The 19,339-nt window shown below is 40.8% G+C and overlaps 1 protein-coding gene across 1 annotated transcript in view; it reads right to left on the bottom strand.

Annotated features, from left to right (window-relative positions):
* The window catches only part of NT5E (5'-nucleotidase ecto), a 51,326-nt gene that overhangs the window by 19,235 nt on the left and 12,752 nt on the right, over positions 1-19,339 (bottom strand). The window contains exons 2-3 of the mRNA XM_061623266.1: positions 18,722-18,944; positions 7,844-8,032 (exon numbers count right to left, since the gene is read on the bottom strand). Coding sequence (XP_061479250.1) covers positions 7,844-8,032; positions 18,722-18,944 — 412 coding nt within the window. The remainder of the gene's footprint in view (positions 1-7,843; positions 8,033-18,721; positions 18,945-19,339) is intronic.

Raw genomic sequence — 19,339 nt, 5'->3', positions numbered from 1 at the left:
AGCATCAAAACAGTTAGTGGCGTCGTGAAGAAGCAGATTCGTCAAAATAAAATAGACCAAAAAGAGAATAGTCCCAGACAATATAATGTTCCTCGGAATAGAAATCCCTCTTCTGTTTATATCTTTAGAATGCACTTCCAGGACAGCTTTTTGCAATAGAAGCAGAGATAAGCTGTTAATTTCGTGAATAACAGAGAAGAGTTATAGCTCACCCAGAAGTTCTTTAAAGCTGATTCATTTGACAAATCTCTTTTTGCTGCAACAATTTAAACCAAGTAAAAAAAATAATAGAAAGAAGGGTGCTTGCCTGTTAGTCCGTTTTCTCTTTGAAGAAAAGATAAACGTATCGCATTAATCAGATAGAGCTTGTTCGGAAGTCCGTCCGGCATTGCTGGCTGGACCTTTTCTCATAAATTAATGAAATCCAGTCCTCCCAACAAAAACAGGCTTTTGAGGTTGATCTCTACGTTTCTCCCTGCCCGGGAGAAATTTCATCAGTCAAAAAAAAATGTTCTGACTGATTTATATCTGAATAAGCTTCTTTTGAGGCGTGAGCCCGTCTCAAAAGCAGGCACAAGCGAAGTCACCCTTCCCGGAAGTCTAGGCGCCTTGTTTCTGTTGACTGTTGGCGTTGTGCTGGGCCGCTTGGTGCCGCCCTTGCGTGGATTTCTGGGGCTTGGCGTTGCGGCTTGGACTTGATGCCTGGTGTGTTGCTTCGGTCCAGTCTGGGGCTTGTGGATGAGGCGGCGGATGAGTCTGCGGTGGCTCGCTACTTGCTATCTACGGCTCCTCTGCTCTATGTGGTGGATGGGAGCAGAAATTGGACTATCTTTAATAAGAGCTTGATTCCTGCTGATGACAACGCTGCCTGCTCCAAAGAGGATATCGATGCATTCCCAACATCTTTAACATCATCCGACGTCAGTGCCTGCTTGTATAAAGTGTGGGACTGTGTTTTGTGTGTTTGGTTGTGAAGGAATGTGTGGGTGTGTATCTGTGATTGTGTTTCCTGCGAGTGAATACGTGAGTTTGTATATCTAAAATTTTTATTATGTGCCTGGGAAAGAGGTTTTTCCACCATACGGGAGGACTTGTCGGGGCCCCAATTAGTGTAGTGACGGGCAGAGGGAGGTATGGCGCTGTGTCAAGGACATGCCAGGTAAGGGGAATGCGGCCCAGACAAGTAGTGGCTGTTCCTTGTTCCAGTCCTTCTCACATCTGCAGGGTTGTTGGTTGTCCTCTCAGCCAACTCTCGGATCTCCAGTTGCTGCTCTTAAATGCCAGATCGGTACATAATAAAATCTCCCTCGTCCATGATTTGATTGTGGATGAGGCAGCCGATCTGGCATGCATAACCGAGACCTGGGTGGGTGAGCAGGGAGGAGCTAGTCTCTCCCAGCTCTGCCCACCTGGGTACCTGGTTCAGCACCATGGTAGATCCGAGGGTCGGGGAGGTGGGGTTGCTGTGGTCTATAGGAGTTCCATCCCTCTCATCAAGCACCAAGTTCATGTAGCTACTGGCCTGGAGTGTTTGCACCTTGTATTGGGTCAAAGGGACAGATTGGGAATCTTGTTGGTGTACCGCCCACCCTGCTGCCCAACAGCTTCCCTAACTGAGCTGACGGAAGTGGTCTCGGAGGTATTGCTGAGATCCCCCAGACTATTAGTACTGGGGGATGTCAACATCCATGCCGAGGCTAGTTTGTCTGGGGCGGCTCAGGACTTCATGGCCTCCATGACAACCATGGGGCTGTCCCAATATGTTAGTGGCCCAACACACTTGTCGGGGCATACTCTAGATCTTATTTTTGCTACTGGACATGGAGATGGTGATCTGGATGTGGGGAGTTTTACATCTCTCCCTTTGTCATGGACAGATCACCGCTTGTTGAAGTTCAGACTTACAGCGGCTTTTCCCTTCTGCAAGGGTGGGGGACCTATTAAATTGGTCCGCCCCTGGAGACTAATGAATCTGGAAGGTTTTCAAAGGGCTCTGGGGGATTTTCCGGCTGATAAGACTGGCGCTCCTGTCGATGCCCTGGTTGAACTGTGGGATGCGGAGATGACCCGGGCTGTTGACACGATTGCTCCTGTGCGCCCTCTCCTGTGCAGAGCTCATATAGCTCCATGGTACACCCCAGAGCTGAGAGCGATGAAGCAAGATAGGAGGCGGCTTGAGCGGAGGTGGAGGCGAACTCCCGACGGATGCAATTATGCACTGGTAAGTGCCTCTACTAAGTTGTACTTAGGACCGGTGAGGGTGGCGAAAAAACAATATTTTGCTGCCACTATTAAGTCATCTCTTTGCCGACCAGTGGAGCTCTTTAGAGTTGTCCAAGGGCTACTTCATTCAGGCCCTAAGGACTCGATAGTATCATCAGTAGCCCACTGTAATGAGTTTGCTGGGCACTTCCAGAATAAGATCCTATGCATCCGCCGGGACTTAGACTCCCAGTTATAACAGTTGATCCGAATGAGGTGTCCGGAGCACAGTCCTGTCATGTTTTATTGGATGAGTTTCAGTTGGTTCAGCTCGAGGACATGGACAAGGTGCTTGGACAGGTCCATGCAACCACTTCTGTTCTAGATCCTTGCCCCTCTTGGCTTATAAAAACTAGCAGGGATGGAACAACTGACTGGGCCAGGGAAGTGATAAATGCCTCTTTACGAGAGAGAGTGGTCCCTGGCCGTCTGAAAGAGGCGGTAGTGAGACCACTCCTGAAAAAATCCTCCTTGGATCCCGAAAATCTTAATAATTATAGACCAGTCGCGAATGTTCCATTCCTGGGCAAGATCTTGGAACGAGTGGTTGCTTGCCAGCTCCAGGTGCTATTGGATGAAACCGATTATCTAGATCCATTTCAATCCGGTTTTAGGCCCGGTTTCGGTACTGAGACAGCCTTGGTCGCCCTGTACGATGACCTATGTCGGGAGAGGGACGGAGGGAGTGTTACTCTGTTGATTCTCCTTGATCTCTCAGCGGCTTTTGATACCATTGACCATGGTATCCTTCTGGAGAGGCTTGTGGAGTTGGGAGTTGGGGGCACAGCTTGGCAGTGGTTCCGCTTCTACTTGGCGGGTCGTCTCCAGAAGGTAGTGCTTGGGGAACATTGCTCGACACCGTGGGCTCTCCAATGTGGAGTCCCGCAGGGGTCGGTTTTTGTCTCCCATGCTTTTTAACATCTACATGAAGCCGCTGGGTGCAGTCATCAGGAGTTTTGGAGTACGCTGCCATCAGTACGCTGATGACACGCAGCTCTACTTCTCCTTTTCATCCTCTTCAGGTGAGGCTGTCAATGTCCTGAACCATTGTCTGGCTGCGATAATGGACTGGATGAGAGCTAATAAACTGAGGCTCAATCCAGACAAGACTGAGATGCTGTTTCTCTGATCAGATGGTGGATATTCACCCTGTTCTGGACGGGGTTACACTCCCCCTGAAGGAGCGGGTTCATAGTTTGGGAGTATTTTTAGATCCTTCCCTGTCACTCGAGGCTCAAGTAGCCTCAGTGGCACGGAATGCATTCTACCAACTTCGATTGGTAGCCCAGCTACGTCCATATCTGGACAAGGAGGACCTCACCTCAGTTGTCCATGCTCTGGTAACCTCTCGACTGGATTACTGTAATGCGCTCTACGTAAGGCTGCCTTTAAAGACGGTTCGGAAGCTACAGCTTGTGCAGAATGCGGCGGCCAGACTGATTACGAGGACCAGGCGGTCTGAACATATAACACCTGTTCTGGCCTGCCTGCACTGGCTACCAATATGTTTCCAGGCCAAATTTAAAGTGCTGGTTTTAACCTATAAAGCCTTATACGGTGCAGGACCACAATACCTGCTGGAACGCCTCTCCCGATATGAACCTGCTCGTACACTACGATCAACATCGAAGGCCCTCCTCCGAGTTCCGACTCATAGGGAAGCTCGGAGGATGGTAACAAGAACTAGGGCCTTCTCAGTGGTGGCCCCCGAACTGTGGAATAGTCTTCCCGATGAGGTGCGCTTGGCACCAATGTTGTTATCTTTTCGGTGCCAAGTTAAAACCTTCCTCTTTTCTCAGGCATTTTAGTTTCTTAAGTATGTTTTAATTGATTTTAGATCTGTGGATTTTTACTTACGTGTTCCTCGCACTGAATTATAGGATTTTATTGCATATATTTATATTTTTTCTGTTGTACACCGCCCAGAGAGCTATGCTAGTCGGGCGGTATAGAAATTTAACAAATAAAATAATTAAAAAAAATGCAATTCAATATAAACAAGTGTAAAATTATGCATATTGGATTAAAAAATCTGAATTTCACATATACGCTCATGGGGTCTGAACTGGTGGTGACTGACCAGGAGAGAGACCTTGGGGTTGTAGTGGACAGCACGATGAAAATGTCGACCCAGTGTGCGGCAGCTGTGAAAAAGGCAAATTCCATGCTAGTGATAATTAGGAAAGGTATTGAAAATAAAACAGCCAATATCATAATGCCGTTGTATAAATCTATGGTGCGGCCGCATTTGGAATACTTTGTACAGTGCTGGTCGTCTCATCTCAAAAAGGATATTATAGAGTTGGAAAAGGTTCAGAAGAGGGCAACCAGAATGATCAAGGGGATGGAGCGACTCCCTTACGAGGAAAGGTTGCAGCATTTGGGGCTTTTTAGTTTAGAGAAAAGGCGGGTCAGAGGAGACATGATAGAAGTGTATAAAATTATGCATGGCATTGAGAAAGTGGATAGAGAAAAGTTCTTCTCCCTCTCTCATAATACTAGAACTCGTGGACATTCAAAGAAGCTGAATGTTGGAAGATTCAGGACAGACAAAAGGAAGTACTTCTTTACTCACCGCATAGTTAAACTATGGAATTTGCTCCCACAAGATGCAGTAATGGCCACCATCTTGGATGGCTTTAAAAGAAGATTAGACAAATTCATGGAGGACAGGGCTATCAATGGCTACTAACCGTGATGGCTGTGCTGTGCCACCCTAGTCAGAGGCAGCATGCTTCTGAAAACCAGTTGCCAGAAGCCTCAGGAGGGGAGAGTGTCCTTGCACTCGGGTCCTGCTTGCGGGCTTCCCCCAGGCACCTGGTTGGCCACTGTGAGAACAGGATGCTGGACTAGATGGGCCACTGGCCTGATCCAGCAGGCTCTTCTTATGTTCTTATGTTCTTAAGAGCACATCTGTTGCACTAAATCTTCATGTTGATTTTTAACTGTTTTGTTGCGTTTTTATTTATTGTATTACAATTTACATTATGTGGAATTCAAACTGTAATACAATATCTAAGAAATAAGAGAATCAATATAATATAATCAAAACTCATACAGCATCTAGCACATCACAATCGCTACAACAGGGAGAAAAAAATCATTAAGTGGTCTGCCAACACCCTCAGCAATTTTCAAGTGATCCATGGGGGGAAATGTTTGGGAATTACTGTGCTAGCCAAGTGTGTGAGGGGAGTCTGCATCTACCTGGAGCAGCAAAACTCTTCTGATGACAATGCCCTGCTCCTTCCTCTTCTTCATCACACTGAACTTCTAAACTGGCTACCTAGCAGTTAGAACACCTATCCCTGGTAACTATACATCTGCAGAGGGAGAGAGGGCAAGGCTGTGTGAATGTGCATGAGATTTTCTGAACTCTATTCATTAAATGTGATGTCCTTACCTCCCTGTCCCCCAAGAGTCTTACTAGTTTTTGAGGTTGGGCTTTATGCACAAAATATTATATGGTGGAGAATGCAGAGGAGTAGGAGTAAAAGCACCTGTGGTTATTGAATACACATACACATTAAAGAATACACATGCACATTAAAACATTAAAGTAGCAGGATAAATTAATATGGATTCAGCCCTGTTAAGGGCAGAGAATCAAGGGTCCAGCATGGGCCCTGCTATGAGTGAGAAAAGGACCACAGATGGGCAGAGCCTTTTTTTTTTTTTGCTTGCTTGCTTGCTTGCTTTTAGACAAAAGAGAAGTCATTGGGATGAGATTCTTGCTCAGTTTAGCAATTAAAAAAAAACCACTAGGAAGAGATTCCAGACTGCTTCAGAGTGAAAGGAAATCCCAAACCAAAGACTCTGTTCCACCAATTTTGTCTTGTACAACCAAATTCTCCCTATAAATCATATATGTTCAAAGGGTGAATCATTGGGCTCCACAAACCATGCATGAATTGACTACCATTAGTGATTTAGAGAACAAGCTGGAAAAGCATTATGCAAAGCTGAAGACTCACTCACTAGCAAAGAAATGCCATAATGTGGCTAATATGGGGGAAAGCTGCATTCCAGATCAGAATATAAAATAATACTCTGCACATGCTCTGTAAGCATCCAGAGGTTCTGGAAGCCAGATGCTTTGTTGGTATATTTTTTAAAAGTTAAGGTATTTGTGCACAACACCTTCTGCATGTATGGACCAACATTATAATAAGGTTAGGAGAGAACATTGGGGAAAAGACCACTTTTTTCCAAATACTTTCCAAAAAAAGCTTGTAATTACTGAGCCAGTTGTGAACATTGCTGAGGGAAGTTAACCCTTCACTATTTCTGAGGGCTTTTTAAAACAAACCACTCTTTCAGAGTAACATTTTACATACAGGTGGGTTACCCTGAACCAGTATCTAATATGAGCATAAATGACCAAACAAACTGTGGAAGAAGGTATAAGCCAGTAGAGTAAGTGTTCATATTTATTCTGGAACGCAGGCAGGAAAATACACATGCACACAAGAAAAAACAGGAGGACAGAGACATGATTCATTTGTGTACATCTGTGTAGGCCACTGGAAAAAGGCCCAGAATCCTTAGTGCATAACAGCAAACCAAAAGCCAACCACTTCCTGAGGAGAAAAAGAAGCTCTGACGAATGAATGAACTGTGTGACCAAAGCAAATTCACAATGTTAAAAATAGAAAACACTCAAAAATCTTTAAAAAGTGTTTTGCTGAATTTACAAGAAGTGTTACTGATATTCCCATGATCTTTTATACAGCTCAAATAACTATTTATTTATTTATTTATTTAATATATTTATATCCCGCTCTATTTCCGAAGAACTCAGAGCGGCAAACAAGAAAAGAAGAAACAATCACATATAAAAGTTAGAAAAATTAACATAATAAAACATAATTAATTAAAAAACACAATTAATACCAAGCACAAATCAAAAATTAAAAGTCAACCTATGTATCACAAATGAAATGCTTGACGGAATAAAAATGTCTTAACCTGACGACGAAATACTACAATGCAGTCTTATACATGTTCACTCAGAAGTAAGACCTGCTCAGTTCAATGAGCCTTACTCCCATTGTGTATAGCAGGTTTCCCCAACCTGGTGCCCTCCATATGTTGCTAATCTACAAATCCTTCCGTGACCATTGGGCATGCTGGCTAGAGCTGATGAGAGTTGGAGTCCAACAACATCTGAAAGCCACCAGGTTGGGAAAGGCTGGTGGAGGATTGCAGCTTAAATCAGACAAAAGCCTTAGGCCACACTAGTTATTACCGTAAGTTCAGTCTTATACTACTTTCCAAGGTCTTCTTCACTGACATTTTTTTCCAAACATGCCTGGTTGTGCCAGAGCATCTAGCTTGGCCCTTGTTGGTAGCAATGCCCTATAGACAGATGGCAAACACTGCACATCCAGTTTACTCTTATGGTTCCAGATGCAGCAAATGACATATGCATAGAAGCCTACACATTCATGCTGATCTCTTTAGCTGGACAAAGGCATGAAGTATTAAATATTCAGCACAGTGTTATAACTGTTAAACTTAACTAACATAATTAAGTTAGTAACCAATTAGAATCCCTTCTTTTGTTGAAGAAATGGCATACCTGTATAAAGAAAGGTGTTTGTATGTCCCCCAACTACAACATCCACACCTTTCACTTTTTGAGCAATGCTTTTGTCCACAGTAAAACCAGAGTGACCGAGTGCAATGATTTTGTTGACTCCTAAAGTAGTAAGTTTGTCCACATGTGGCTGTAATGCTGCAATTTCATCTTCAAACAATAAATCCTGTCCTAAAAATCCAGAAAAAAAGTATTAATATTTCGTATTTTATTGTATTTTCACAAAATGATTTGCCAAAACGCAAGAACAAATATATTCTATATAAAGTGATCATAGTAACGAAGCAGCAACCTGGCAAATGAAGCAGAAGTCTATGCTGCTTGTATTAGCTGTGGTGATCCCATGTTTTGCACAAAAAGACATTCAGCCCTATTAAACACTCGAATTACTTTCTGCTAAATCAACCAAAATATTCTTTCCTTTTTTAAACAAGCTCATTTCAAACAATGGGAGTCACATTGATACATTGCTAAATTGCTGGCTCCATATTGCTTTGGAGCCACCTCATGCAACAGGAAATTATTTGGTTGATTTAGTTGAAAGGAATTTAAGTGTCTTTTTGCACAAAACATGGGATCACCACAGCTAATACAAGTAGCACAGACTTCTGCTTCACTTGCCAGGTCACTGCTTCTTTATTATTACCATCATTATCGTTATTATTAAATGGACCAATAGCTGTGTCAACAGGTCATACAAATGGATCTTATGCTGCAGGCTACAACAGAAGATTACCCCTTTGGTATTTTACACATTTGCATGGCACTTGAAACAGTACAACAGAAGGAAAAGATGAAGCACCTGACCAGCAAGACAGGGGTTTTGTTGCACTGGAGCTGGGGATAACGCCTATTCTGGCATAAATGGTATACAGTTGAGTTCTTGCACCAGGACAGTAAATCTTAAGCTCCATCCTAGCCAACAGCCAAACACAGGTTTGTGCCAACAGAAAGACATATGGAATACTGAGAAATCAGAATCTGCATAGCAGCACACAGGTTTTGTGGTTTCAGTGGTTCTATACTCTCATTTTACATTTTTGTACTAAGTTTTTCTTACATTTTCTTATATTGTCTACAAGGAAATATAGCTATGGAGAAACAAGCAAATCACACAAAGATTCAGTTTTTGAGCTAGAAATGTATCTCCTGGAATACCGTAGTTAAACTTGTTTAAAACACACACACATACTCAGTGTTGCTGAATGCTGCAGGTAACAATGTTTGCTTATTTTTCACACTTATTTTCCACATTTATATCCTGCATTCCCAGGCCATAGGACTCTTAAAATGGCTGACAACAGATAAAAACAATATGCTACAAAAAAGCACCATAAAATCAGTAACAGCAATTAAAATAATAAACAGCAATCAATGTCCAAAAAATTACTGTCAGTGAAGATGATCCAGCCACCTTCAGAAGCAAGAAGATGGTAATTAATATTCTAAGATCAGGATGGAATCAGGAAAATATGTTTCTATTTTTAATCTTCTGAAGATCTGGAGAATCTTTATGTTCTCATTATTAGCTGGTGTTGGAACAGCTAGAGATATTATTCAATGAATTTCTGTACAGTAGTGGTTTTCTAAAACACTAAAATACTCCTTTTAATAATAAATTGCAGGAACTATTGCAAAACTCCTATTTTTCTTTAGTATCCAGGGGCTGGATAAGAGCTCACCAAACTGTATCTTTCCACTACCTTTAGGATGCATATAAAAACTACAATTAATTTCCTAGAACGGTTATACAGGAATTTTCAAGGGAGCTTAGCACCTTGGATAGCTGCCCTATTATTCTTTTTATGAACTCTGTGCGTGAGAGAGAGTAAGAATGCAACAATGTGCAATAGGCTACCTATTAGCTACCGTGCTAAATTCAAGGTGCTGGTTTTTGTGTACAAAGCCCTATACAGCTTGGGACAGGATACCTGAAAGGCCATCTTACTCCTTATATACCCAGTCGATCACTGTGCTCTACAGATGAGGGTTTCCTGAAGATACCATCTGATCAGGAGGACCATTCCATACAACATAAAAAGTGGACCTTTAGTGTAGTGGCACCTACCCTTTGGAATTCCCTCCCCTTAAATATTAGGCGCCATTTCTGTTATCTTTTCAGCCCCTACTGAAGACCTTCCTCTTTCAACAAGTTTTTTAAGTAAAGACCTTATCCTAGTCTGCATCTCTGTTGGAATTGCTTTTTAATATGTTTTTAAAGGTTTTTTTTAAAAAAATTAAAGCTTTTTAAAAAAATGTTTTTAAAGATGTTTTGTTTTAACATATTTTTAAGGATGTGTTGTAATATATTTTAAAGTCTGTTTTTATGATGTTTGAGAGTGTTTTTAGTGCTTTGTTTGCTGCCCTGGACTCCTATTGGGAGGAAGGGCAGGATATAAATCAATCAAACAAACAAACAATGCTTGATTGGGATTCTAGCTGGAATAGGAGTTTACCCTATAGATGCTATCTCAGTGCTATCTTGATTTTCCATTGTTCCTCCTTTAGGGCTAATTCTACTAAGAATTATAGGTGGCAAATTACATTTCTAGGGTTTGATGCAGATATAATAATTAACTAGCATTTAGAGACCGAGAATAGACCACAGGGAAGTGCGCTTCCTCTTACTTAATATCTCTTGTGTGTCAGTTCTTCGGAACCCTTCCTACCCTAATTTGATATTGCCTATGGCCATTGCTAAGTAACTCTTTAAATTATGAGATGCATGTAAAACCGTGGATATAACTCAGAGAAGAAAATATCTTGTTGAGATTTCACTGGGCCCTCTTAAGTCTCTGACATTAAAATTTTGAGGAAAAAGTAATGGTGGCATTGCCAAGGACATTATCCCAGTAGCTGCCTTCATGCTGCTTACTCTTTCACTGTCTTTTGTCTGACTTGTTGGACTGTCACTTTTAAGGGGTAAACACAATTGCACTTTTGTCCACATATGCTCAGGTAAAACATCTGACAAAATCTTGCTGTGAAGATTAACGCAAAAAAGATACTGAAAAGTTGGAATCAAAATTCCCAAATCAAGATTGAGGTTTTCAGATATAATTGAGAGCAGCTAGAAGCTTTGTGTAAGGTTTCACTTACAAACCACTATATTATAAATATAGAATATTAAGTAGCATGGAAGTTCTGTCATAGAGAGTCACATCTGTCCAAAATGCTTGGGAGTTGTTTAAAAATGCAACAATAGAAACTCAACTGGAGGGTATACTGCAGAACAGGAAAGGTAGCACCAGGGTCAAAAGAATGCCAGTATGGTTAGCAAGCAGAGTCACAGAAGCTATTAGAGGCAAGAAGACTTCCTTTAAAAAATGGAAGTCTTGTCCGAATGAGGAAAATTAAAAAAAATACAAAACTCTGGCAAAAGAAATGCAAGAAGACAATAAGGTATGCTAAAAAGAATTTGAGGGGCACATTGCTAAGAACATAAAAAACAGCAACAAAATATTTAAATATATTCAAAGCAGGAGACCATCTAGGGAGGAGATTGGACCCTTAGATGACAAGTGAGTCACAGGTGTGCTAAAGCAGGGTAAGGAGACTGCAGAGAAGCGTGTTGTTGTTTGTTGTGAAGCTAAATGATTTTTTTACATCTGTCTCTGCAGTAGAGAATACAGGGCAGATCCCTGAACCTGACCTAATATTTGCAGGAAGGAAGTCTGAGGAACTGAAGCAAATAGTGATGATGAGAGATGAAGTTCTAAGCTTAATAGAAAAAATAAAAATTGTCAAATTGTCGGGTGCAGATGGCATCCACCTGAAGGTTCTCAAAGAATTCAATGTGAAATTGCTGGTCTTCTAACAAAAATATGTAACTTCGCCCTCAGATCCGCCTCCATTCCTGAGGACTGGAAAGTGGCCAATGTAATCCCAATCTTTAAAAAGGAATCCAGGGGGGATCCCAGAAATTTCAGGTCAGTTAGCTTAATGTCTGTCCTGGGAAAACTGATAGAAAGTATTATTAAAAACAAATCAGGCATATAGAAGAATAAGCCTCGTTGAAGCAGAGCCAGCATGGCTTCTGCAAGAGAAAGGCCTGTCTCATTAACCAATTAGAATTCTTTGAGAGTGTCAACAAGCATGCAGCTGTAGGTGATCCAGTGGACATAGGGTACTTAGACTTTCAAAAAGCTTTCAACAAGGTACCTCACCAAAGACTCCTGAGTAAGCTTAGCAATTATGGAATTAGAGGAGAGGTCCTCTTGTGGATTAGGAATTAAGTGGCAGGAAGCAGAGAGTAGGAATAAACGGACAGTTCTCCCAATGGGAGGGCTGTCAAAAGTGGAGTTCCCCAAGGATTGGTATTGGAACCTGTACTTTTTAACTTGTTCATAAATGATCTAGAGCAGTGAGGTAGCCAAGTTTGCTAATAATACTAAATTGTTCAGGGTTGTTAAAACAAAAAGGGATTGCAAAGAGCTCCAAAACGACCTCTCCAAACTGAGTGAATGGGCAGTGAAATGGCAAATGAAATTCAATGTAAACAAGTGTAAAGTTATGCACATTGGAGCAAAAAAACTTAATTTCACATATACACTCATGGGATCTGAACTGGTGGTGACTGACTAGGAACAAGACTTTGGGGTCATGGTGGATAGCTTGATGAAGATGTTGACCCAGTGTGCAGCAGCAGTGAAAAAGGCAAATTCCATATTAGGAATCATTAGGAAAGGTACTGAAAATAAAACTATTGAAAATAAAACTAATGCCGCTGTATAAAGCTATGGTGCAACCACATTTGGAATACTGTGTATAGTTCTGGTCACCTCACCTCAAAAAGGATATTGCAGAGTTGGAAAAGGTTCAGAAAAGGAAAGGTTGCAACATTTGGGGCTTTTTAGTTTAGAGAAAAGGCAAGTCAGAGGAGACATGATAGAAGTGTATAAAATTATGCACTGCATGGAAAAAGTGGATAGAAAAAAGTTTTTCTCCCTTTCTCATAACACTAGAACTCATGGACATGTTGAAAGATTCGGGACAGACAAAAAAAAGTGCTTCTTCATACAGCACATAGTTAAACTGTGGAATTCACTCCCACAAGAGGCAGTGATGACCACCAACTTGGATGGCTTTTAAAGAAGATTAGACAATTTCCTGACAGATAAGGCTATCAATGGCTACTAGTCATGATGGCTGTGCTCTGCCACAATAGGCAGAGGCAGTATACTTCTGAAAACCAGTTGCCAGAAGCTGCAGGAGGCAAGAGTCCTCCTATGGACTTCCTATGGGCATCTGGATGGCCACTGGCCTGATCCAGTTAGTTCTTCTTATGTTCTTAACTACCTGGCTGTTCCAGAACAGCATTTGTAAGCATCAAGACATATCCTGGTTGTTCTTGCAAGCTCTCTAAGCTCATTTTGTTCTGTATGTGCTTTGCTTTGACTGTCTCTTTAAGAAAGCATTAGGTGACATGATTACATAGATTGCATGCTATGATTTTCATTTAATATACTTCCATGCACTCTTTTGAAAGTAAAAGCAGCATTTAAAAAAACTATTTCTTGAGACTCCTGATTCAATTTTTAATGCTAATACAGTCCCTGGAACCCACAGAAAATGGATACTTCTCACATATCCTGGTAAAGACAAGTAATTTATGGTTTGCTTAGGTGCTAGAACATAGCTATATGGAGCAACTGCATACTTTGCAACACCTCACCATGCCTATGCTGTGGGTCTGTTCGAAGTCTGTGGTTTCCTGGCAGGGGGCTTTCAAATGCTGTCATCTGATGTTGTGGGTTTTGAAAGCACTGTATGTTCAGTCAAGGGATTTGGGGAATCTTTGTCTTATCATGGGAGTTAAACACACAAATTATGGTTGAATTAACTCTTTTTTACCACTAAAGAGTCGCATTTTAATCATAATTAGGAAACCAAGATACTTCTGAATATACAATGTTGGATTATATACATTTGTAGGATGGAAACTCAGAACATTTTATTTTTGATAAATGTAAAAAAGCTTAGTGTCTATGTGCAAGTGCAATACAGAGATACTGTAGGAAGGTCCAAGATGAAAGATGTGACCAACACCCTGGGCTTCTCACTTTCTATGGCTGTCTCTGGTTGATAAAGTACTGAATAACTTGCAACTCTTCTCTTACTTCCTGGTACCACAGCAGAGGTGTAAGGGAAAGTACAAATAGCTTATGCTCAGTAAGCCTCACTGAGCTCAGTAGGACTTGCTTCCAAGTTAATATGCACATGATTGCAGCCCCAACGATTCTTTAACCTAAAAACAAAACCACCTGTATCTCCTGTGTATTTTCACTCTCACTTTTACTGGGGTCTGCTTTTATTTCAGCTGAGAATATCCTGGTAGATTATTCCCTACATTGTTTTAAAATTTGTGGGAAATGTTGAATGTTTGTTATCAGTTTATTGGACTGCTTTTTACATTGTCTGCTGTGTCTTAAAACTGTGGATGTATCCTGGTCCCCAAACCCGAAAAATACAGGACAGTATTTGTTTACTAACGTTGCAATCCTAAATGTATTTGCTTGGCAGTAAATTTCATTGAACAAAACAGGACTTACTCCTCAGTAGATATGTAAAGGACTGCACTGTGTGTTTCTTTCCCACTGCAAAAGACATACCAATGGCAAAGGATCCTTCAGGCTTAACATAGTTATTTTAATGACAATGAAGCGTTTTAAGACTGTGTAGTTTCATGGACCTGCAAACCGCTACAGCGCCTGATGAACAACTACAGGAACATCCAGCAAGTTTCCTTGTAACATTCTAGCTCTTGTTTCAGGCAGTGCTAAATATCTGTCAAGACTAAATTGGGAGAAGCTCTTTGGAGCTTTCTAAAGAAATGGCAACTATGGACATCGGTCTCCTGACTCTCCGCTACTCTCATAAGGAAATTGCCTCTGTGAAAGGCCACTCAGAGAAGGTGAAACTGCAGAAAACAAAAAAAAAGAAATCCTTTTATAGCTGGTTTGTGTGTTTATATATGTATATTTAATTCTGGGGTGTTTGGATTCTTTTGTTTTGTTTTGTTTTGCAATGAATGTGATTTCAAAATTTACCAGACATTTCTAAATAGTTAAAAATTAAATACAGAAATGTGAATGGATTTTAAGTTTCTGGAGAAAATGTCCCAGCTATTCAGTCTTTCATCATCACTTTTATTACATGGTGGGATGCTAGCACTATTCATAAAAAAACAGTCTGGACAACACTAAATAGTATTGCTGGATCACTCAAAAAAATAAAACATATTTCAATACAAGCCTTCTGAAGTAAGACAATAGATTCCAAAATCAAGGTATAAAAACAAATATAATCAAACCATATTTAATTAGGGCTGGTTCATGCTCTCCTTCCTCCTCCGTCCCATCATACAAGCAGTCATCATGACCATCTTTAGCCACACATTAATTTGCAAAAATGTGATGCCATATGAATGTCCCTATGCATTAAAAAGGAAAACTCAGAATTGTTCAAATAAAGGGGAAAAGGGACAGTGTAAGCTGGCTTTTAGTGTCTACTCTGAACAGCTCTAAAGGCTGAATGCACTTGTAAACAGACATGCTGTTTCTTTTCCAGATTCTTATGATCTAGATTCCAATACAATTAGACCAGTCCATAGGCTCTAGCACAGTGGCATCTAATTATGGCATAGAGGCTGTAAAACGTCTTGGGGGTGGTATGCCTTTTAAACTCTTTGCCTTCTGTATTGTCCTACTACTGTATTTTGTTGTTGCTATGTGCCTTCAAGTTGATCACAGCTTATGGCAACCCTATGAATCAGCGACCTCCAAGAGCATCTGTCATGAATCACCTTGTTCAGATCTTGTAAGTTCATATCTGTGGCTTCTTTTATGGAATCAACCCATCTCTTGTCTGGCCTTCCTCTTTTTAACTCCCTTCTGTTTTTCCAAGCATTACTGTCTTTTCTAGTGAATAATGTCTTCTCATGATGTGTCCAAAGTATGATAACCTCAGTTTCATCATTTTAGCTTCTAGTGATAGTTCTGGTTTAATTTGTTCTAACACCCAATTATTTGTCTTTTTCGCAGTGCAGTTATGCACAAAGCTCTCCTCCAGCACCACATTTCAAATGAGTGGATTTTTCTCTTATCCACTTTTTTCACTGTCCAACTTTCACATCCATACATAGAGATCGGGAATACCATGGTCTGAGTGATACTGTACTACTACTTATTAATTTTAAAGACTTGGGACTGAAAACAGCAAGACTTGGAATTGTTTTCATGTTTTATGACTTGTTGTTTACTGCCCTCATGTCCTTTGGGATAAAGGGTAGGATATAAATTCAATTAATAAGAATAAATACTTATTCTTAAGTATTACTGAATATTTGAAGTGTCTTACAATTCCTACTACCTTATTAGCAGCCTATCTTCAAACAACCAAACTAAATGCAATATGGGCAAGCCACATAGATTGTCATATTCATGCCTAAACTGGGAGGTGAGGGTCTAAGTATTTCAAGAAAATGTGCTCACAGATAAGGAGAGCTGAATCCTTCCATCACCTTATCTTTTTGCACTCTTGTCATGGGGGGGGGGGACACAACACTCTCTGCTTAGCTCTAATAAACAGAAGGGAAGGGAGCTGGGGAGAAAGCAGTGGAGCTCAGTGAGGCAAGGCAGGGGAGGAAAGAGGATTCAGTGCCTAAAGGGAGACAGGGATTTTACAACATGGTTTGTTAGACCACATCACTATTTTGGACATTAATGAATATTATGTGCGTAAACAAAAATGGCAGTCCTCGTATCATCTAGTTTGGACTCAGGTTTGTATGCCACTGTGTGAACGCTTAGGCTTTGTTCCATTTTCTGATAATCATAAAATAATGCAATAACACATGAGACGACTCCCAGAAGAGCAGGAGGCTCAGCTTTATAGAAAACCATCTGGTAGGTACTAAAGCCAATAGTTGTGGAATAAAGAATGGAATTTCCTTTTTGCTGAAAGTAAATGCAGGTTTCTTGGCCTGATGCATTTGTACAGTCATATATATCCTTATGAAACTCATGCAAATGCCTTAGACTGCTTGGATAAGATGATCTCACATTCTTTCCTTTTCCAGGAAGAAAAGAGACAGATTACAAAAGCCCCAGATACTTGGCCAGAGAGCAGATAATATTTCTTGCAATACAATTCAACACTTGGGGAAATCTGGGCATTTGAATCCAAACTAAAAACTCCTGGCAGTTATTTTTGTCTAATTAATTAACCACTTAGAAGCCATATAATTATCATCTACATCATCTTGCTTGTGGAGAGTCATTGTGGATTTCCACATATTGCAACAAGGTGTATTGCTGAATAAGGTGTGTCACTGAATAAGAGCTGTAGTTCCACAGTACACATGTGTAAGTCTGAGGATAGCACCTTCATAAAAATGTAAGAAGAACCTGCTGGATCAGGCCAGTGACCCATCTAGTCCAGCATCCTGTTCACATAGTAGGCAGCCACATGCCTATGGAGAGCTGACTAGCAGGACTTGAGTGCAAGAGCACTTACTTCAATTGTGATTGCCAGCAACTGGTGTACAGATACATACTGCCTCTGACAGTGGAGGCAGCACGTAGCCATTGTGAGTGGTAGCCATTAATAGCCTTACCCTCCATGAATTTGTCTAATCCCCCTTTAAAGCCATCCAAGTTGATGGGCATCAGTACATCTTGCATAAGAATGAAAGGACCATTATGAAGATATTGTTTTTCCTGTCAATGCTTTACAACAGTAGTTTGCAAGATTTCTTTTTCCAAGGAAACCCACCCACGCTAGAATGTCTGTCACAATGGAACTATGATGAGAGGATATGTACAGGGGATAAAGTGTGGGATCATGATAGCAGGTCCCACCACCAACCTATGCACATCCATTTGAATATCTGTATAGAGCCTTCATATATATAAAACTGCAAGCACATGAGAATCTCAATATGATCAGGAGCTACACTTTTTCAGAGTTCCCGATCATGTAGAGAGAGCTCTACACATATATAGATGTATTTACATAATATCTAGGAAGTCTGCATAGAGGCTAACAGCTAATTCATTCTTTGTGTGGATCCCCTTCACACAAGAGGAAGAAATTAGCAGGCATGGTAGAACTCAAAGATTTGCAGAAGTATACCAAACGAAGGGTGAGAATTAAAGGGGGTACCCAAAATCAGTCCCAAGAGTGTGGGCATTCAATGCTAAGTGAGTGTTGTAGGGGGGAAAACAGAAAAATGGGGGGATGGGATTGAGAGAGAGAGAGAGAGAGAGAGAGAGAGAGAGAATGGAATGGAATGGAGTATCCTAGAAGAGAGCATGGGCGGCTGGAACCCTAAACAGGAATAATCCAGACAGGAAGATTTTGTTGCAGGTCCAACATATTCAGTTGAATGCACGTATATCAAGAATGGTGCTCCACTCTCAATCCTATGCATATTCTCTCTGTTCATTATTTTGTGAGAATTGGAGATATGAGTTTTTGCAATCATCTTGCAACTGAGATCTATATAGATCCCAGCTTTGTCAACGTTTTGTCCAGTCACAGATCACTATGACATGAGCAAGTTTAACCTTTGAGACTTGGCCAATGATTGGAAGGTGCATTCATTAGACAAAGATGTAAGTAGAAGGAAAGCTGGGGAGCAGAAGGTGGAATCTATCATCCAATTCTATAATTTAGCATATAGCTGGTGCTAACTTTTTCTCTTACTTTGAGCCCTGTTTTATATAATGGCAATTGTAGCAGTTTTATCATCAACTTTATGCTAAAAAAGAGAGAAGAAATAAAATATGGTGAGAGTCACAGGATCTAAATTAAATATATTTATTTATACAATTTAATATAAGCATTAAAAAAGCATACCTGGATTTGAAAGAACAGGTGTCTCCTTTGAGGTATAGCCAACAATTCCCACTCTTTCTGAGCCAACATCTAGAATTTTATAAGGAAGGAAATATCCTGTGATGTTGCTTGCCAATCGCTCTTTTGCTTTAATGTTTGCACTCACAACAGGAAATTTAACATTTTTCAGCAGCGGGTCCAATAGTCCATCCACACCGTTATCAAATTCATGGTTCCCCAATGTCTATACAACAAATGAACCACAAAAAAAGAGAAAAAGATAATGGACAAGAAGCACCTTCAACCATGAAACACAGTGCATTATAAGGGTATTTTATTATCCATAGAATGATCAGTTCTAACACATGAGCAGCATGCTATATCCAAATGCTACCTCTTCAAACTCTTATATTTATTTCAGTTCAGCGACTAATTTTCTGAAGATGTGCTGACACAGTCCTTCAGTCTCTTGAATGCAGAACCTGTGGCCTTCTAGATATCGGTGGGACTCCAGCTCCCATCAGCCCCAGTCAGTATAGCCAATGGTCAGGGATGATGGGAGCTGGAGTCTAGGTTCCTCAGCCATGCTTTAAAACTACAGCATGTCAGTATCCTCTCCAGTTGTCATTACGGACTAGA

Source organism: Rhineura floridana, chromosome 4, assembly GCF_030035675.1.
Source record: "Rhineura floridana isolate rRhiFlo1 chromosome 4, rRhiFlo1.hap2, whole genome shotgun sequence".
In the NCBI taxonomy this organism is placed as follows: domain Eukaryota; kingdom Metazoa; phylum Chordata; class Lepidosauria; order Squamata; family Rhineuridae; genus Rhineura; species Rhineura floridana.
Note: the sequence above shows the minus strand (reverse complement) of the source record. Positions and strands in the feature narration are given on the sequence as shown.